The sequence below is a fragment of the Phycodurus eques genome, chromosome 10, assembly GCF_024500275.1.
Source record: "Phycodurus eques isolate BA_2022a chromosome 10, UOR_Pequ_1.1, whole genome shotgun sequence".
Taxonomy (NCBI): domain Eukaryota; kingdom Metazoa; phylum Chordata; class Actinopteri; order Syngnathiformes; family Syngnathidae; genus Phycodurus; species Phycodurus eques.
The window spans coordinates 11,357,817-11,380,162 of NC_084534.1; the positions used below are offsets into that span (position 1 = coordinate 11,357,817).

General features: G+C 41.1%; 1 protein-coding gene across 2 annotated transcripts in view; it reads right to left on the reverse strand.

Moving 5' to 3' along the window:
* loxl2a (lysyl oxidase-like 2a) overlaps positions 1-22,346 on the reverse strand; it is a 32,861-nt gene that overhangs the window by 5,425 nt on the left and 5,090 nt on the right. The window contains exons 3-8 of one of the 2 annotated variants that reach the window (XM_061687576.1): positions 21,128-21,303; positions 10,242-10,450; positions 7,790-8,006; positions 7,469-7,652; positions 4,623-4,774; positions 3,186-3,353 (exon numbers count right to left, since the gene is read on the reverse strand). In XM_061687576.1, coding sequence (XP_061543560.1) covers positions 3,186-3,353; positions 4,623-4,774; positions 7,469-7,652; positions 7,790-8,006; positions 10,242-10,450; positions 21,128-21,303 — 1,106 coding nt within the window. The remainder of the gene's footprint in view (positions 1-3,185; positions 3,354-4,622; positions 4,775-7,468; positions 7,653-7,789; positions 8,007-10,241; positions 10,451-21,127; positions 21,304-22,346) is intronic. The other variant, XM_061687577.1, reaches the window with a different exon arrangement.

Genomic DNA, 22,346 nt, shown 5'->3' on the forward strand with positions numbered 1-22,346 from the left:
ATCAAATGTAAAATGTAAATATCAGACAAATATAACCTGTGAACTTAAAATGCTGTATTTGAATGGTGATTTCATTTATTAAGGGCAAAAAAATACCTATTCAAAGTTATACCTTGCCCTGTGTGCCCTTGTTAAATCATGAATTCATTGTGGCTAATCACAATTTTTGGTTAATTTTCACTGATCACACCCTAACATTAAAGTGTACATCTTTTGCATAACCTCTAAGGGGTGATGGCATATTGGAATGAAAGTGTGCAGCTTATTCATAACTTCTAGATGGCGGCATACATTTATGAAATGTGAAGGTTTTTTTCAATTTTTAATTTTCACCTATACCCCTGTATAATGCGCACTATTTACTTTTGACCATTTTTTGGGAGGAGGGTGAAATGTGCATTATACACGAGAAATTACGGTACGTCCAGACCTCTTCAATCAAGAAATCACTTAAACAGAATATGTCCCAACAAAATCAAGTGAGATAAAAGATCTAAAAAAGATGTAACAAAATGACTTGATCCAAAGAAACTCTCGAACAGTCGAAAAATAAAGTAATTGATATGTATCAATCTGGAAAGGGTTATAAAAGCCATTCCTAAAGTTTTAGGATTCCAGCGAACGATAGGGAGAGCCATTATCCTCACGTGGAGAAAACGTGGAACAGTAGTGAACCTTCCTAGGACTGGCTAGCCTACAAAATTTACCGCAAGAGAACAGCAGTAACTCATCCAGGAGGACACAAATGAACTCAGGACAACTTCTAAATAACTGCAGGTCTCCCTTGCCTCAGTTAAGATTAGTGTTCATGACACAACAATAAGGGCAAAAATGGCATCCATTGGCAGAGTTCCAAGGCGAAAACCACTGCTGACCAAAAAGAACAAGGCTCGTCTTACTTTTGCAAAAGAAAAAAAAAAAAATAATCGGAATGATTCTCAAGACTTTCTGGATGATTTTATATGGACTGACGAGATTAGTGTTGAGCTTTTTGGTAGGTGCGTATCTCGTTACATCTGGCGTAAATGTAGCACAGCATTTCAGAAAATGAACATCATACCAACAGTCCAACATGGTGCTGGTGGTGTGATGGTCTTGGTCTTGTTTCGCTCCTTCACGACCTGGACAATTTACTGTGATTGATGGAACCCTGAATACTGCTCTTTAACAGAAAATCCTAAAGGAGATCATTGAGCCATCAGTTTGTGACCTCAAGCTGAAGCGCATTTAGGTTCTGCAGCAGGATGATGATCCAAAACACACCATTTTATCTGTGTCTTGTGTGTTTGGTGTAACCATTTTGATTTTGTACTGCTGTCTTGGCCAAGTCACTGTTGGAAAAGTCTTGGGCCGGCATTTTCCCTGATTCCCCGCTCTGAGGTGGTTTCGGTTAGTTAGTTTTAGCAATCATCTAGCTTTTATTCTTCATATAAGGACAGGTTTCTAAATATTTATCTGTAAATGGTGACATCGTACACAATAAAGCCTGACTCACCTGGAGTCAGACATAATTTGTTTTTATCCAAATGAGTCGTGTGGAAACATTTTAAGCCTTACCATTACCTCACTGATAAATGTTCTGCCATGAGGCCAAGCAAATCACAAAGTATAGGGCGAGCGACGAGAGGGGATCGGTTGTCCCCAAAGTACTAACTCAGCCTCTTTCCTCAACCACATGGAAAGCGCCTTAAAGAAGTCAAACTTTCCAACATGAGTGATGTGGAGGATTTATGACACAGAAAGTCTGATGGAAAAGAAATGTAATTTTGCAAGTGAGTTAAGAAATGGGACAGGCGTGCAATATAGGATCTCAGCGGTAGTTTGGTGTCATTTGTTCCATCTGTTGGTGTGTGTGTGTGTGTGTGTATGTTGTAGTATTTAAAATCCAGACAGCCAAAATTGAGCATTATTACCTTCTTAGACCAGTGGCATTGCTTTCATTGAAATGTTTTGCTTTGTTTATCAAGCTGAGTCAACTTTGCAATTTTTAATTGTTGTTTTATATTTAAACTCACACTTTATGACTTAATAACTGCAACAGAAAGTAAAAGGTAACAAGTGCTCACACTGTACATCAGTTGTTGGTGTTCCACTGGTGTGGTATCACTTTTAAACTGTTTCTGACTGTAATCAGATTTGTTTGACTTGAAATAAGATTTTGAGGTTTTGCAGTGTAGAACGCAAACGGTAGTTGTCTATCAGTCTGAGAATATATTTTCTCTTTGTCCTCTTTGTAACTGGCCAACCTGACCCCTTTAATCATAAAATGGTACCTTCCCTCCCTGAACCAGAAAGTGGTCTTCTAACATACAGAAGAATAAATGAATACGTCATCCTTATCCAGTGGTCCAAGTTTGGCTCCACTGATTGTCATTGTAATTAGCTTTGCTCTTACTGGTTTTCATTAGATTAGTGCACCCCATGTTTAACAGCATGCCTTATACAAGTTGTTGCTCTTATGGCGTCAACTCATTCACAACTATTTTTAGAGCAGTGTGATAATCTTTGACATTATACACAGAGTACTAAATATAAACAACTTAAGGAGGTCTTGGAATAGCCCTGTGACGCTGCTTGACTGTGCCACACACTCGGTGGAGGCGTTCCACTTCTAACAAGATGCCATGGCATCCCTGATGCGCCTGCTGAGGGAGTAAACAAGCATCTGTGTCAAGACTTTAATATGGCTAACCTGCTGCATGTTTACAAGTCAGTGGTGTCTTTATTTTGCCCTCAGGAATCAACAATGCTTAGGTTGCTAATGTGAGCTGGTTCAATATGGTAGTTCCCTTATTTAGTTAGTGTATGATGCATTGATGCAGTATACTTCTACACTACTGCAACCTACAAACACCATAATGATAAAGGAGTACCTCTTTGACCGCGTCAATCACAACATGAGCATTATTATCTTTGTAAAGGCAAAATGCTTGGCACAGCTCTCATATAGAATCTCTCTTGTTTGGGCACATGTATTGAATGAACGAGTCATACTGAAACCAAAATGGATTTAAATATTAACATATGAGTGAGAAAATGGAATCTTCTCATGTTGTTGATTTGTGTCAGCAGAGGTTGCTGTTGCTCAGTAAAAGCCAAACTAAAAAGTGATGTTTGGGGTCAAAGGGAACATGCAATATAAATCAGGCTGGTCAAGAATGATTCAGAATGGAAGCGAGTGTTACCTGGAAGGCGTGACTGGCAAATCCCAAGCCCAGCTGCTTGCACACCACCATGGCCTCCATGGTCCCCCAGCTGTCACTGCACACTTCCCCCCACACTAGAGAGCCGTTCCTGTCCATAAGAACTTCCACACGTCCCTCGTAGGGATTACGTCCACCGGACAAACGAAGCTGTGATGAGGACAAACACACGTGTCCAGTGGTGGCAAAAGTACTCACATTGTGTACTTGAGTGGAAGTACAAATATTTGAGTAAAAGTAAAAAATGATAGACTATAAAATGTACTTAAGTAAAAAAGTTAAATGCAAACGTTTTCACTGTCAATGATATACAATGCCCTTTTTTTGATAACGACAAAAAATCTTATGCACATAGAATAGTTTGCCTCATTTATTAACAAACATAGTTCTCGTACTGAAAAGAAGAAAACGAATCACATTTCATGTTGCATGATGTTTTAAGAGCTAGGTAGCGTTAATTTGACGTTTATGCTGTCATAAAATGTTCATAGCTTTGCTAACGTTGGAAACTGAGTAACAAAAAATGTGTACATATTTTTTTTCAGATTTTTGAATTCCGGAAACTGGTGTTTTTCACCACCAGTCATTCTTGAAGCCGACAACATACAGTAAACCAATTGTCTTCAATCAGGCTATGGATGGGGACTACTGCTACTTTGAGTCTTCACGTTCCTATGTCTCTGTGGTTCCTGTTTTTTCACACATTATAAGACTCCAAGATATGTATTCATCAAGATCTTAACCGTGGTAACTTTATTTTTCCTTTTTCTATTTAGTTTTTTTTATGTCACATTGTCATCTGTGGAGGTTGAAAAAAAAGTAATGAGCCTATTTTGACAAAAACGAGAAAGTACAGATATTTGTATGCAGGCTGTATGTAGGCTCTACAAAAAAACTAATCAGAAACATAAATACACAAGTACAGATACCTGAAAATCTACTTAAGTACAGTAACTATTTTTACTTTGTTTCTTCTCACCTCTGTGTATGTGAAGAAAATGTCAAAATTAGGGATGTGCAAATACCAATATCATTTATTGGTATTGTGCCGATACCGACCTTATTTCAAGGTATTGGGTACTCTGTGAAGGCTGCTGATACCAGCCACTGATACCTAAGCAAAATAAATCTGACATCGAGTAAGCCCTGCCCGCCAGTAGTTGGCGCTACACTGTGGCGATTTGACACACTGGCAATCATCATGTACGCCAAACTCAGAAAGAAAGAAAGCTCCTTGTTCACAAAATGTATCATTGTATTAATTTAAATTTTATGTAGCATAAGTACTAGTGGTATTTGTACTTGGTATTGGTGAGTACTCAAGAGTGAATACTCGTGCTGGTATCGGTTGGGAAAAAAATGCCATCGGACATCCCTAGTCAAAATTATGTAAATGTCACTGTAGGAGGAGCCACTCACTCTGTTCTTAAAGCCCATAGCAGGAACATTACACTTGACTGCGACGTCTTCCTCGTGGCTGCAGCCAAGGGCATCCCGGTTGAAGTGACACTCAGTCAGTGATTTCTCGAAGCCAGAACACTCCACTTCGTTCATGTGCACTGGCCCGATACCTACAAAGGTGACCGCAGCAAAGAGCATTCTTATTCATACATGTCCATGATTTGGGGGGGATCACAATTACAATTTGCGTAGCATTACTGGAAAGAAGAAACTTTATATCTAGTTTACACAAAATCCTGAAGAAACATCCAACAATTAAACACCACCAGCCTCGCCTGACTGATCGTTTTGTTGTAGTCAACCAGACCTCTCAGTAACTCAGTTATTTCAATAGAAAAATGGATGATGGTAAACAACGTTCTAATTTTGTTGTAGGAAAAAAAAAATAATTCCAGTGAAGCACATATTCCACAATAACATGTGTGAGTACTCCCACATGCTGGCTTTCTTCCCATGTGACTGAGGAGGAATGTCCTTGGTGATGTGAGCTCTGAAGAGGCGGCCAGAAATGTGCTCGCCACCGGAGGAAATAAATCAACAACGAACAGAACACTGAGGCTGAAACTGCAGTAGTTACTCATTAAATTCCCTCCAGTCAATCTGCATGACATTTCATTGAGATTTCAAAAGATTTGGTTTGATATTAAAGCAAGTGTATCAAACAGTTGTCCTGGATGAATGCGCTCAGACACACGCTAACAAATAAAACTAATAAACGATATAACATAATTGCTTGAAATTAACATTATGTCATAATTTTATTTTTATTTTAATGAATGAAAATAAGTGTTCCATGACAAAAATACTCATGATTACAAAAAGAAGTATTGCCACAGTCATTTTGAACATGTTATTTTGAGGTCAAATTACTACATATTGCTAAGTACATGCATGGCACAAAAGTACCCACAGACCATGAGACTATTTTATAATGGTTACTTATGAAACTATTATCAATTATAATTGTGGAAATATGATGTATAAAAGGACATCTGGCTTCTATTTCAAATTAAAATGTTACGCTTGGTAACAGTTGAAAAATCTGCAAAGATCAAGAACTCTTTTTTTTGCTGTTGTTTGTTTTTTGTTAGTGATTCCCAAAAACAAAAATCCTCATCATCTATTTAGAATCTGTGTGTGGTACCCATTTGGAACCAGAGCTGAAGTCATGAAAACTAACGTGTGCACTGTTCAGATAGAATTCCTCCTCTGGAACCCATAACAGCTGGTTTTCTTTGCTGGAACATTGTGTACACATCTATTCTCCATTCACTCTGAGAAGATGTGGATGACTAACTGCTTCAACAAATGTGATTCCTCTACAGTAGTATACTGCATTTCACAGAATCAGGTTCTGGAACACAGTAATGCAACGTCCATACAATCGTTTGTTCGCCTGTTATGCTGACACCTGGTCTAGACTGACTTGAGATTTGATAAAAACAGCAGGTGGAGATTTTAGTTTTTTTTGTCCAAAAGTTTTATTTGAACAGCTGGAATCAGGTTCAGTGGAACTCATATTGCCACTTTTTTTTGTGTGACTGACTCACAATTCAAATAAGAGAGAGAGATCAGTTGTGTGGGGGGTGGTCCAAGAAACCAAGAAGATCTAGAGATAAACGAGAAGATTAGGGAATTTATTGTTGCGCGTCACTGTCACAGTCTGCTGGCATTGGGGCCGAAAAGGCACTGTGCCAGCAGTGTCCCACCAGATCCAACAGATACAGCGATGCATAGTTGGTATCCACAGTGTAATACGTATTTCCACCCACTATATGAGTGTTTCCTAACTATTACTGAGCTAAGGCACATATTCGAAATTTAAAAAAAAAATTCACGGCACACCACATATAAGTCTTAGAAAATAGATGCACAGGTTATTTACCCTCTGCCTTCTATTGAAATAACATTTAATTGTTCTTTCTTTCACTATATATCACTGACATAGATGGATGAACGAAGATGCATTATTTGCAGTAAATAATTTTCTGACCAATCGAGTAAAATTCGATCATTTCCTGCATCACACCAAATGATCTGTCATACACACTGGTTGGAATCACTACCATATACAGTCGGATTAAATTTGAACAGTGTTATTGTTTTTAATCAGACAGTATCACTGAACCCCTTTTGTAAATTACATGTATTTTCAAAATATACTAACTTCCTATAGCTTGCCATGTATACAAAAATGAATAATGGCAGTTTTGTTGAGCTATTGGAATTGTTCTTCTTTTGTTGGTTCATTTCAAATGACTGCTAAAATTACTAAACTTTGCCGATATACAATTAACTAAGGTTAAGATAGAAAGGATGAGTAGGAAAGGAAATTATTAATTTTTACATCAACTGTACATATCGCTGGCATTGGGCAGAAACCTCGCCTCTCCAAAACCATCACCTTTCAGGAAACCCAAAAAACGTCACACGTTGAGCCATTAACATTGCATCGTCAAAGAGTGCAAGCTATTTTGACACACTGTAGATTGGTCAGTAATTTGTAAAAATAACACACCGACATTGGGACTGGACAAATTGGATTGATGTATGAAAAAATGTGGACATACGAGGAGGTTTCTGCCTGACAGTGACAATATTTAGGTTTGTAAGTCCATGCAGAAGTCTGCACCCGATACCATTCCATTTATATTTTTGGGATCATCCATGCAGCCTTGTAGTTCAAAGATCTAAAATGGGGTGGTCAGATGGAACATGTTTTTGTCTCCATCAGTTTCATGATAAAGCATCATGCACACAATTGCAGTGACGCTGTTAATGTCACGAGGTGTGTCCGAGTGTACCTTGTCCAAAAATGGCACCGGTCAAAGCCTCTTTGGCGCTGCCGAAGCCCAGCTCCCGGCAAACTACGGTGGCCGCTTGAATGTTCCAGTTGTCGCCACACACCGTGCCCCACTCGCCATTCCTCAACACCTCCACGCGGCCCTCTCCTATCATGGCACCGCCTTTTAGTCGCACCAGGGGTTGCTATGGGAGTGGTTCGTGAGAATGGAAAAATTAGAGCTCTGTGAATTTGGACCACTTTGGGTTTTTTGAATTTCAAGTGTACAGTGAACACAAATGGGTGTAAAGCTGGATTCTGCAGCGACAAAGTAGACGCGTACCTCCACCCTGTACGCCTTCCTGAAGCCTGCGCTGAGGCTGGGAGCAAAGGTACGTCCAGGAACACAGCTGATCACTACGGGCATGCCCTCCTCACAGGTGTTGTTGCCCTTCAGGGCGATCTCCCTACCCAGTTTGCAATCAGACATGTCAGCCTCGTTGCCAGTGCAGTTGACGGAGAAACCCCAGTAGTTCTTCTTGCGTCGCTTGGCCAGCAATCTGACAGGGGCAAAAAAAAAAAAAAAGAAAAAAGCAATGAATTATTCTATTTTTTGGAGATGGGTAGATGGATGGAAGACATTGACAATCATGACAGTTATGTAACCCTTCTGGTATGGTGTTGCATTCTTAAATGTACTGACACCCAAAAAAAAAAAACACCAATTTGTATCATGGAATACGGTATATTGTGTCTTTACATTTCTTTATTATAGCCAGTTCCTGTGATTCAGATTTTTATGTTGGTGCTAAAGTCCAGCCATCACAGACAATCAAACTGGAAGAGCCTGCACACACTGTATCAACAGTGGTGCCTTACAACAAAGACATCAGAAATGTTTGTTGTAAATTATCAAAAGCAGAGAAGAGTATTATTATACACATTTTACGAATATGTCTCAGACTTCACTTCTGTTAGAATGACCCCGTCCTGGACGCCACCCATTTCAGCTTCTTCCATCTGGTGGGCGATCCCAAACAATGCACACCAAAACCACTTGTGATTCCAACAGCTTCTTTCCTCTTGCCATTAACTTCTTGAACAGTTGACATGTAAATTCATAGTGAGAATCTGCCATTTTGCCTATCTCTAGAGTGTCGATATTACTTTATATTCCGCTGTTATATTCCTGTTGATTCTTTTGTCTTTATACTCGCTATACCTTTGTGTATATGTCCTTATGTGTATTTTGTTATTCAGTGTTACCACACTATTCGCGTTGGATAGGGACTGAGCCCTGCTGCAAATGTTGAAAATCTGTGAGTAAGGTTTATATTGCCTATAAATAGCACAAGATGGCTGCAGAGCACTACTAATTTAACTGACTTCAACAGTATTCCTTGGCAACAAGATGGCGCCAATGCAATACTTTTATATTAGACAAGGCTTTGGTTTGAGAATAAAAACATGGGTGAGGTTTTCACCCATGTTTTGGGTGAGGTTTTCAGCAAATAATGTAGGGTAGGTTCCCGGCAAAAGATCAAATCAGTAAATATTCGGGGAGAACATTGTAATGTGGTACTAGAGTGACTACAACCACTGGAAACAAATTGTTTGTTTTAAAGATGAGATCCTGGAGAGACTACATACTTTGGCTGGCATGGGAACACCTCGGGATCCCCCCGGAAGAGCTGGATGAAGTGGCTGGGGAGAGGGAAGTCTGGGCGTCCCTGCTAAAGCTACTGCCCCCGCGACCCGACCTCGGATAAGCGGTAGAAAATGGATGGATGGATGGATGGATGTTTTAACGTACTTGGCCAATTAAAATAATTATGATTCTGTAGAAGACAATAGTCTGACAACAGTGACTTGTTCAAACTAGGGAGCACAAAAGGAGTTCTGTTGTTGGAACAATTTAACATTCCAATGACCCCATGGTCAAAATGAGGCCACGAACTAAAAGAAAACCAACTGCGGCCGACCTCGAAGTAGAATTTTAGCTTTCGGCAAAATGTTGTTCACAGAATGTGCCCTTGGGCTGGTTGAATGTGCGGAAAATGTGCTATTTTTGTTACCCACTTTGTGACCACCAGATATTCAAAGTGTAAAACAAACATTGAGCATTACTGCTTTGTTTTTGTCCCTTGAAGAAAAAAATCTAATTTCTGACATTGGCTACTCTCAAATTCAATGCAGTGAAGTTGAAATTTAATATTGATCGTTTTAGAAAATTGTGACTGATATATTATTATAAATTACATATGTTTAATTTATGCTCAATCACAATAGAAAAGCCAATGATTATAATATATTTCAGGCTGTGTAAAAAAGAAACATGTCATCGTCACTTTAAAAAAAAATTTGAGACATGTAAAATGATTAAACACATCTGTCAGGAAATGGCAAATTGTTGGTGAGTCAGTCCAGAGGACCACCAGCATTTGTGGTGATCGATCAGAATGCCAGCATGGTCACACTCATGCTCAAAGGGAGCAACAAGAAGACGTAGCACAGAGCGACGCAGTCTTTCACAGAGCATTGCACAAACTTTCCCCACCCACGGCAGCATCCATCTGCTAGCATTTGTTTTTGGCTTCGTGTCAAGAATCTCCAGACTTGAGTCTGCTTCATTTCAGTGAGGAAAGGGTTAAGCGGCGACTGCCAGAAAATAAACTGGTTATGCAACATGCACTCAAAGCAGTTCGCTGTGGTGCAGCTTTTCTATGCTGCAACATTTGAGGCCCAATAAGATGATGTCGTAAATATATTTACAGTATTGGCCCATGAAAACTCACTTGTAGGGCTTGTTGTTGAAGCGCTTGTCCGCAGGGAAGCCGTACATGCCACAGATGACCCTGCTGTTCATCTCCGTCCAATCTGCGTTGCAGATCTGCCTCCACTTGCCTCCATCTTTCACCTCCAGAAAACCTTCGGTGATAGGTATCCTTTTTCTGTGAGAATACGTGGCCCGTATCCGCACATCCTCCACATTCACTGGCAATCCCTGATGAACATGGAGATGTTACATTAGTCACAGATATTATTAATAAATGGCAAAAGTATAGTAAATACATAATGTTGAATCCTGGCTAGAATTGTCCTGTACAGAAAAAGGCTGGGATACTTGTAGAAGTTTCTAATGATTTGTTTGGGTTAAGTGAAGTTTTCCCTCCCTGAAATTACGCCATTGACTGTGTTCCCATCTGAATGAAGTGAATCAATGAAGGGATCCAAAAGGATTTAGAAGAGTTCGTGGCAAATGAAACTGTACAACAATTATGAATATGTCACTCTCAAAGTATGTTGGATTTCATGTACAGTATAGATTGCTTCAAAATGTGCCTGGCCTAAATTCAGAACTTTCCGTACTGAACAAACTCACTTTCACTGCCAGATATTACCACCGTTTTTGTATTTTTCGCCTTGGGCTTATTTTGCAGTCTCTCAAATATTGTAAATTGAAACTTCGTAAATGATACAGTAGAGAAAATGTGCAATTCCAGGGATGCCACTGTGAGTGTTTAGTCAGACCCTTTGCACCTCACCATATCATTGAGTCAGGTTGAAAAATATGAGGATCAAGTCCTTGTTTAAACTTGCTGTGTGACATTAGCTGCTTGATGAATGTCTGGAATTTTCTTCCATCTTTATAGTACAGCACAAATGTAAAGGTCAAGTACAGGAATGCAAATCCCAGCAAAGTTTCTCGTTCGATGTATTGCGAGCCATTGCGGAGGTCTGCAGAGATGGAGTTCAACTTCACGTCGCTAATGCCACATTGTTGTTTTTCTTTATATCGCATAGAGATAGAATCAACAACACTTCTGCTGGTTACAAGCAAGTCGTGCCCTCCGTTTTGCCTCCTTTGCTTCATGTCATGATTAATCAACAATCCATTTCACACAGTTGATCATTTCTTCAAGATCAATTAGTTGATTTATCCATTTGTATGCCTGCCCCTAGTCTAGCATTCAGCGCAGGTCTGTTCTACAGACAAAATCTTCTCTTCAACCACTTAGGTCTTTTCAAACATTCCTTATCCAGCGTGTGGAAATAATGGGACTGACTGGGAGAGGACAGAAGTAACCGCTGTTGGATGAGTTGGTGTCAGAGTTCGGCTTAAGCGTGTGTCTGCGGGTGGTCTTTGGGCAACCAAAAAGCTGTAGAGCCAGTTGGGCGGATGACTACCATGTGTCCTGAGCCCCTCTAAGTCAAGCTGCAACCTTTGACCTCCGAGCCTATTAGAAAAAACACCAGCCCTAATCACCCTGCCATTGTTCATTTCCTTTCTCGAGCTAGGGGTTGCAGTGGGAAGTCTGCCTGAGGTTAATGACCTATCTGAGCCAAATACTGTAGAGACTGCAGCTTTTTAGCTAGTGCTCTTGTCAAATGCTGAGCTTACTAAAAGTGAGCCAGTTTAGCCTCAGCAAACCTCCGACAACCAGGGATGTTTCGCAGAAGCATTGAATGTTTGCCCACAGGGTGGTTTCCTGAGATGGCGTCAGCCTCTGGGAATGTTCTGTAAACGCTAGCGAGCAGGGACCAGGAGGGGCCAATTATGTCCGACTGTGACCTCAACCCTCCTGACTGCTGCGGTTTCAGTGGGAGAAACCCTTCTTTCATGAGGGGTTTCCTGCTGACTGTGGCATGATGCAAGGCTTTCCGTCCCAAGTCTGGACGAAAAGGCTGAAGACATGATCACAGATAGATGGTTATCAATGTAAATCCTCACTACTGAGGTGTTTTAATTCATGATTTGCATTATTTACTGCTTATTAAGAGTGCCGCCATACATGTGGCATAATCAAGCCACACTTCTATCAACAGGGTTGTATTGCAGACATGTTTCACTTTACGTCTAGTACAGTAGAGCTGAGTAAGTCTGCCTCACAGTCAAGAGATCCTGGGTTCGAATCTTTGTTTGCATGTTCTCCACAATGCTTGCATGGATTTTGGGTTTTCTGGGTACTGTAGCTCCCTCCGAAATTCCCAAAAGATGCATTTTATGTTTATTCAAGACTTGAAATTGTCCAGAGATGTGAATGGTAGTTTGTCTTTATGGGATTGACTAGTGACCAGTTCAGAGGGTACCGCACCTCTCACTCAAAGTCAGGTGGGATAGGGTCCCCGTGACCTTAAGGAGAGCAAATGCTATCGAAAATAGATGGATGAGTAGCTTGCTGCGTTAATGGCAGATGTCGAGATCCAAAGTGCACTAAGTGTGTGCACTGCACTCCTGCTTTCACATACTGCATTGACATGCTCAGATTACTTAACCCGAATGAAGTTGGCTTTTTTTGTTTTGTTTTTTTGTTTTTGTCCTGTTTGGCTGTTTGGTCAAGCAGAATGGAGGATCTGTTTCCCTTTTATGCTAGAACAGTTTTACTGTGTCACAGTGGAGTTTTTAAGCTGCCACTGTGGTTTCTTAGTATTATAATTGATATTTATTGAGAATCAGAGTCGATCAATCGAACAGAACAAAGTTTCTAGAGGGGAATGAGAGATGAAGCCAAAAGACAAAGCACTGATTGTAAACAAGTTGAGAAAAGTAAATCATTACATATCTAGAACAATGAAACATTAGATATGAGTGTTGTATGGGGCAGTAGTGCTACACCCTGTGAGGGAAGGACAGGACAAGATAGAACAGGACAAGGACAGGAGAAGAAGCATGCAGGATAAGGGTTGTGAAGCCGGCTGTACAGCTGAAGTGTGGTGGGAGTGACTATGTAAATTAGCCTATAGGAGGTGAGTGTGAGGATACCCAAGCAATTCGCATATTCATGAGTTATTTGTCGCAATAAGTGAGTTGCCCCACACCCAGCGAAAAAGTCCCAAGGGTGTGTTCCTGTGGACACATGCAAGTGAATTGACACCGTTTTGCATGCACAATGACTGTCAGAAGTGTCCCGTAATTGCTGTGCCTGCACCGCGGAGGCTGAGGACCCCACCCAATCAATCGAGAGGCGGGATCGGGCCCAGGCGTCCACCCCAGAGCGGCCCGGCGGACGGGACACGTCCCACACCGAGGGACCCATGGAGGTCCGTCGGCCCGACCGAGGCGCCCCGACAACCGATGCCACCCCCCCCCCCCCCCCCCCCCCCCCCCCCCCCCAGCCATGGCTCCTGAATGAAGTTGGCTTGTGTAGTTGAATGTGAAGAGGATTCACTCTGATCCTCAGGCTGTGCAGACACTTTTCATGTTGAAGAAAAGAAAAACACTTTCATTCGCATTTACTGCCATGGGAATCGTTAAAAGTCCTTCACATTCGCCGCTGGGCCGTGGCCACTTGCAGATGGTTTACAGATGGTTTTCCCAATGATTGTTAAGGATAATCAAATTGCCTGATTTTGATGTTTTGCAGCATGATGAGAGTCATTGTGCATAATCCTCAAAGGTGTGAAATGAGTGTAATTGGAGCTAGGTGTGAGGGCTAAAATCTTGGCCAAAATGTGCAAGTATGAGGTTCACAGAGACGGGTGCTTCCGGTGTTACTTTTGGCTCAGGAGGAAGGAAACTGGTAGTCTCAACCATGAATGTAGAGAGAGGAAGCGAGGAGGACAGATACCCACAGCTGGATTCTGTTCAGGCTCTCTCTCCCCCCCCCCCCCCCCCCCAAAAAAAAGACCAGACCAGCAGACATAAACTCAGTCTAAGCCTGTTTGGAAGAGGCCCAAATCTCCCAACAGCTTACGTTCAGTGCTCACTGGATGAATGCTGAGAGAGAAGCATTCACATTAATGCTATTGTGCACCCAAAATCTTATTACTTCTGGGTTTTCCACTCATCCACACTTACGGCCAAACTCGGCAAACAAGCTCAAAGATGAGTTCATGGGCAGAAAAGCTATGATGCAGCAATGACGCCAAGCATCTACAGAAAACCTGATGTCATCCTTACACTGCCCGTCACCCGTAGGAAGAATCTTTACGTTTTCTAGGGACTGCTTGGATTACATTTATTTTAATAGCCCTCACCTAATTTCGTTATTTGGAGTTTTCAGATATCAAGAAAAAAAGTCGAATTAAACCAAATAATTGCGCAGTGAAAAATAAAACAACCAAAAGATGTGCTAATAGTACATTTTCAGGATTCAAATATTTGATGCGATCATCAGTATCAAAAGTCATCTTTGTAACTCGCTGACTGCAGTTGTGAATGATTCATTCCCAAAATACTTATTTTCTCTTCAAATACACTCCCGGTTTGGAGACGTGCCTTTTCTAGTGCCAGCCAGTGCTGCTCTATGAATCCGATACTGAAATGTTTCCAAACTGGCAAGAAGACTTGTTATTTTAACTGCTCGCACACTCTCCACACTGACCCCCCACTGCCTAGCAAGTCGATGTGTGAACATGAGACGTGGTCTAGCCAGCATCTCACTAATACTTCCACTACTGTGCATTTATTCCACTTGTTCTTTGAGACACCAGACCAGACCTCACGTTCATCTGCACGTGACAAGCCCTCAACACACCGCACCCCGCACAAAAACAACTACCCTGCCCGCCTGCTTGCCCCCTCACTTACCCACTAGCCCACCTTGCTTAAACACGGTGAGTGAATCATTATCATACTGCAGTGTGGATGAAAAGCTCTTTGAGATGACTTTCACATCCACGACCGTGAAAAGTCTTGGGATCCGCGGAATTCCGCGGATTTACCTCGTAGAGAAATCATTTATGTAAATTGTGTAAATTTGCAACAAAAAACAATTCTTGGGAGGGTTATCGTAGTCCTCTGTCGACATTGACGTTCTGTAATCGTGACCATCATATTTACAGCATTGAAAACCGTATTACGGCAGGCAAGGTGCAAATCTTCCGGCATTTATATTTTATCGTTGCGATCTTTCTACACATTTAAATTCAATGTATGCTACGAAGTTTTTACATTAATACGTTTGCGGTATGTCGGCGTCACGGAGAGACATAGTACAGAGGGAGGACGGCGAGACCGACATTGTAAAGAAGCGTAATAAGGATAACGGGATCAAGAATCCGTGGAATTGGCACTGGCTGGAATTAAAAGTCAGAAATGAATACCTTCACGAAAATATTAGAAAGATTAAAGAACCTGGGAAGGCATCCTGCATTTTGTGTCATCAAGATGTGAAGTATGGAGGGAGAACGCGCTTGGTACATCACATACCAATGGAAAGAAGCACGCACAGCTGGTTAAAACGAAGCAAATTATAGATTACCAGGTATTTTGCTCTCACATTTCTATGAATTTTCTACGTACTTACTAATTGTTCCTTTTTCCATTTCACAGCCCTACACATCTGGACTGCCGGCTTGCTGCCTCCCTGAGCCCCAGCATGCTTGGGTGTATGGTGTGTATACTTACTATATGTGTGTGTGTGTGTGTGTGTGTGTGTGTGTGTGTGTTCCACCATATCACTTGCATAACAGTGTAAGACACAGAGCAGATGTTTTAACTCAGTTTACATCAGTGGCCAATACATCTTGTTTGAAACGTTTAGGCAAAACTCATGACATCATCTGGAACGCCTTCATATACTAATCCACAAAAACAATTATAATAATAACATTGAAAATGATAGTTTATTACTGTAAAGTATTTCTCTCTTTCAATTATTTGTCTCCTTTTTGTATCCAATTCAAATCCAGTTGTACAGCTTTTCCAACCCACAATTATGAGTAGTGCAAATCCCTGTGTATAACTTGATGGTTTTATTTTTACTGCATAATAATACTTCTCTGTAAGGTTCATAAACACCTATGACACTATTAGTATTTCAACAAATCGTTAAGTGCAGGTATGCACGACAGGAAAACGGACTCTGGGTTCCCTAAACGTTAAAGCCAGGATGGGAAACATCTGTTGAACATGTGATAGTTCTGTCTGTATTTCAATCCATAAGAGAGAAACTTGACAAGAACCTGTTCTCCCTTAGGTTACGCTCCTCCTTACAAGCATACTTTACATCAGATTTGTTGGAGGCAAGTACAGCTTTGACTCAGATGTCAGAATGCGAGGCTTGAGAATTCTCGAAAGCGGACACCATTGCAGGTGATCAAGGCGTGCGACCTTTAATCTCTTGACACAAGGCTTTCGATGCCGCTTTCTATTATTTTCAGTGGGCTTCAGATGTCTTTATGTTAGCTGTGGGAGTGTGTTTGGTTGGGGCAAACACACTGAATGCAGTGGTGGGAAACTGCAAACTGCTTTGGATGATTATTTCTCTCAACCAGACTTCATTTTATCAGGGGATGAGCTCGTCGGAAATTGAGTCAATCTGGAACTGACTTCTTTTTATACTTTGAGAGGCAAACCACAATAAGACACAGTTAAAATTAGTTATTGGCAGGCAGAAAACTTTCTTGAGAACAAAATGGATAAAGAATAACTCTTGATTAACCTTCCTCAAATGACACATCCCTTGAAGTTTAAATGTGACTGTGGTGTGATTAATTGCAGAGCTGTGCCATTAGTACCAGTTGGACAAGCATACATAAATTTGGTTCCTTCCTTTTTAGAGTTTGACTGAAAGACCTAATCTGTTCTATTCTTCAACATCTGGAGAAACTAAACCTTGTGTAACTAGTTAATGCATTGTCATGTTGCATGTCAAAATCATTGGCTGTGATTCCTGACAGACTTTGCTGAGGCAGGAAGTACAAGATAGCTTTTGTCCAGAGGTCAGGCACATAAGTTGGGAAAGTTCCAGATTTGAAATGTTGACTCTAATGAAACCTGTAAATAGGTCATGTTGTCGTGGTAACAAACCTGTTTCCATTCATGGAAACCAGTACATTTTATTTGTGACTAAGGCTTAACTTTCAGCAGTTAGTGTCTCATGAACAGCAAACATGAGGAACCCACTGTATGTGTTTCATCCAAATGCAATTCACACTTCTGGGCAATTTAGAGTCTTCAATTAACTCACCATTCATGTTTTTTGGAATGTGGAAGGAAGCGGGAATTCTCAGAGAAAACCCACACAGGCACGGCGATAACAACTACAAATGAAGGCTGGAGCCCAGATTCGAACCGCCAACCTCAGAACTGTGACGCGGATGTATTAACCAGTATTTTGCCGTGCCGCCCCGGCCACAACAATACAGTAAAATGGAATATTTTTTAGAGCAAAAGCTCGATCAAAAAAGGACAACTAAAATAGCACCTAGTTGCAGTAGTAGTCAAAGCTGAACTGGTAACAAAAACAAAAATAAAAACAGTTTCTGCAATCAGAAGTTTGTGCTCTGACAAGCCACACACACTTCCATCAGGACTGAAACTGGGAAAAGGGGAAAACATCTTAAAAACAAAACAAAAAAGTACAGTCCATCCCTTTGTTGGCATGCTTTTTCGGCTTTATGGAGAATATAATCAGACTTGACCTTTTACATTCTGGGGTGGAGCGTAATGGTTGCTGTGCATTGTGACTCTAATGGCAAAAGAAGAAAATACAGTTCTCTGAATGTTTATTTGTATTTCTACCAAAATTGTCATTTTATCAAAATTAAGTGTGTAGTTTTTGTGTAATCCTACTAAGTAACAAAAGAAACGACACTGTATTGGCCAAAAGTATTCGCTCACCTCCCTGGACTCACATATGATTTTGAAGTGATATCCCAGTCTCAATCCATATGGTTTTATATGATGTCAATCTACCCTTTGCAGCTGTAATAGCGTCAACTCTTGTGGGAAGGCTTTCAACAAGGTATAGGAGTGAGTTGATGGGATTTGTTGTCCTTTCTTCCAGGAACATATTTGTGAGGTCACACACGAGAAGGCCTGGCTCACTGTCCACTCGAAATCAACCCAAAGGTGTTCTATCGGGTTGAGGGCAGGACTCTGTGCAGGCCAGTCAAGTTCATCCATACCATATTCTCTCATCGATGTCTTTATGGACCTTGCTTTGTTGCACTGGTGCACAGACATGTTGGAACAGGAAGGGGCAATCCCCAAACTGTTTGGCTGTTCAAAATCTCTTAATATGCTGAAGCATTCTAAGTTCCTTTCAACTGAGCTCAGCGGCTAAAATTTTGGACATTTCCAACTTTCTGGGAACAGTTTGGAGATGGCCCCTTCCTGATCCAACATGACTGCGCATCGGTGCACAAATCAATGTTCATAAAGACATGGATGAGAGAGTTTGATGTCGATGAACTTGCTTGGCCAGCACAATCCTGACCTCAACCCTATAGAATGCTTTTGGATGAATTAGAGCGGAGACTGAGAGCCAAGCCTTCTTGTCCAACATCAGTGTGTAACCTCACAAATGCGCTTCTGGAAAAAAAATCATAAATTCCCATAAATACGCTGCTGAAACCTTCCCAGAAGATTTTAAGCTGTTATAACTGCACAGGGTGAACCGGTGTTATATTAAACCCTATGGATTAAGAATGGGATGTCACTTGAATTCATATCTGAGTCAAGCCAGGTCAGCGAATACTTTTGGCAATATAGCGTATATCTAACAAACAACGGAGACGGTAATTCTCATTTTTGATTAACTGTCAGAGAAATAATCAATGATCAATGTGTATTATTGTAGTTGTAGTCTGCAGTGATGTAGAACTGCACTGCATGGTACGTAAAGGGTTTCTAATGTTTTGGCTACCTTAGCTTCAATGTACACAGGTTGCGTCCACCTTCCGGACTGAGCACAAAACGCCAATTCATGCAGTGAATAAACACGCGGAAGGAACATGTCTGCCTGTTGCAGGCCTGTGCTCTGGCACGGTCAAAGAGGTACAACTACACAAGCTTCACTTGGCCCATTCCTTTCTCCCTCCACTTGAAAGGCCTCAGCCAGACTAAGGAAATATTTACAGGGTGGGGGACTAAACGGCAGCAACACCCCTGGGACTGTAAACACACAACAAATAAGTAACCAGAGGGTGCTACATAAATACATCTGTAAAAAATGTGGAGCTAGAGGCATTAGTAAGCCTTTTAAAATGTCCCTCGAACTGGATACACACTCAATTGCTTCTTTTAACTGTACAGTTGCAGTTCTAGACAGGCATTTCATTCTGCCCCATCACATCTCCTCTGGTATGAATGCCGTGACAAACTGTTAGATCACTGACCATCTCCCAATAAAACAAGTCTTGCTTCATCCCCATTAGTCTGGTTCAAATGGGAACCCCTGCATCAGAAGGTTTTCAGACATTTGCTTTCCTTCCTCCCTGTCTTCTATCACGCCTACATTGACTTTCCATCTGGTATGGAGGTGGTGACAGCAGCCAGACGTGATGATCTTCCCCTGCTCACAGGGTGGGAAGCCCTTCCAGTATCGCCAAGGGGGGTGAGAGGAGAGGAGTGTGGGCAGACAACAAGCATGACAAAGTCATTACTTATTATTACAGAAAATCTGACCTGTACGTGCAAGATGACTCAAGATTTTCAGGCAGCCGTGGCTTTATCTGAATATTTGCTCATTCGAAACGCAGACATTTACACATTTGGACATTGCACTTATGATTCTGACTCACAAACAACTGGTTGTACGTCACGTACAGTATCCTAACCCGTCACCCAAAGCCTTTGAAGAGCTCAAGATGCATCCACAATAGAAACTGTGTATCCCATCTCATGTTCACCGACAATGTCTTGGAGCAATGCACAATGCATTACAGCATATATGTCAAATTTGTCCCACGATGTAACTAGATTTGGCCACATCATACAAGACCATATCAAATGTGTATTAGAGCTGGCCCGCCAGTATATAGCACATGCGCCACTAATATTACAAATCCCAGAATGCTTTGCTAGTGTGTTGGCCCATCAGTGTAGACCGTCGAGTGCCCCTTCCCTTTCCGTTGCAGTCTTTAGCAACATGCTACCAGTCTCCTTGAGCAAATTTACACTTCCCCTTCCCAAAAATGGCCAAACAAAAGATGGAAAATGGTTAACTTCCAAGACAGGTGGGAGACAGATTGTCTGTTCACTAAAGTAAAAGACAAACCTGTTTGTCGTGTGCGGAGCAACGTGGCTGTAACAAACAATATAACATAATTGAATTGGTTTTTTTTTTAATGCCCTTTATCAACTCCTAGACAGGGACTGTTTGAAGTTTGGATTTTTATTGAAGGACATTCTTATTTTTGGGGGTTGTTTTGTTGTTGGCCTTTGAAAAAAGATTTACATCAAAAAGAAAGGTAGTTGGAGATAGATAAATAGAAGATAGAGAGACAGAAGAATTCAACAACAAATACCACTGATGTCTTTTATCGCAAATTTGATTTCTCGTGTTTATAATATTCAAGTTTGTTTATTCCAGATTCAGTGTTTAAGCAAAATGTAAGTTTGTTGTCAATGATAAACTTTAACGCTACATTTCTGCAGAAATGGGAAACGTGCACATCGCAGTGATTTTTCATTAAATATCGAGTTTGGCCTGCGACGTTGTCCCAATTTTTTATTTTGGCCCACTGTGAATTTGAGTTTGACACCCCTGCATTACGGTATACGGTGTGACAGCATGTGTTGTTTTGCCACTGTATTTTCTGGTTATCCGTTGCACTTTTGGCAGCCGTTTTTGGTTATAACATGAGTGTGTGTTCTGTAGTCAAGTGATCTTGTACTGATGTTTTCCCTACGCAGTATGTGAGATTACTTAATAAGGACAAGCATGTATCTGTTTCTGGCTGGTTGATATTTTTCTGCACCTCTGGCGTGTGATACTCTGTGGGATCCTACCTCCTCACTGTTGGCCTGGGTGCGGATAAACTTGAAGCCAGGAATGCGCTGCTGGGAGCACACCACCCCGACGTCTTCTGAATGTTTGCAGTCGGTCACTCCAAAGCCGTTAGACCGACACTCGGCGAGGCTCTTTTCTCTACCGTTACAGTCCACATTGTCTAGCCAGATACGGCCTGCAATGGACACCAGCAAAGAAATGATTTAATGGATTATATGAGAGGTCAATTGGATCATGCTGGGCAGCTGTTTCATCTGAATCAAACACATGATTGTAACCATGCAAACCACCAGACTGCTGGTCATTCTGAGCCAACGCGAGAAACATCCCGAGCATTCCAAAAACGTGACTGCATATAAGACGGTCTGTCGCCTAGCTGCCTGGAATATTTCTTTTATAATGTCCCAAAATATGTCCGTTTCCCACTCTGGACTCAGTCAGTGTTACTTTTCCGAAACAATAACAGCATTGCCAGTTGTGATAAACTTGTATTACTTTGTTAAATTATGTTTGTGAGTCTTATGGGGATTGAATTTAGAGAGCATTGAGCTTTTATTGCTATTCTAAGTTGCACAGTGCAAAGTGTTCCCAGAAACCTGAATAACAATTGGATTTTGTGCAGTAGCACTTGAGTACGTTGTGGCCTTAAATGGCTTTTGCCATTTGTTTTACACATTGAGGTTGCAGTGTTGTGTTATTGTTGGCAGCTAAGAAGCTTGTAAACATTTCTACTTGGGAAAAGAATAACACTTGGTCAGGTTTACTGGCTTTCTTTACTTAATTTACTTTAAACATCTGGTTCCTTCCTTCTCGTTTTGGTTCCTGATGCTTTAGTCATCAATATAGGATGTGGAAAATCCCCTTAAATTACTTTTAAGGCCTTGTCTCCACCAACAACTATAACACAGATAAATTGTTTCCATGCAAACACATACAAACAGCTGATGCTGTGTTTTCATACACACCTTTATACCTATTTTTGTCTACCCACCATAACTTATAAGACCCTCCTATGTTTATGTAATGTAAATTTGGGATGGCAGTTGGAATAGTGACAATCGTGATTTGTGACATTTTGAAACCCGATATCTGAAATCTTCCTGAATCCCTCAAAAATGGTACTATTACTTTTACTGAACCTGACCCATGCAAATACTAAACTGAAATGATAAAGTGGGTTGGGGGTGGGGTGGGGGGGAGGGGTGGGGTGGGGGTATT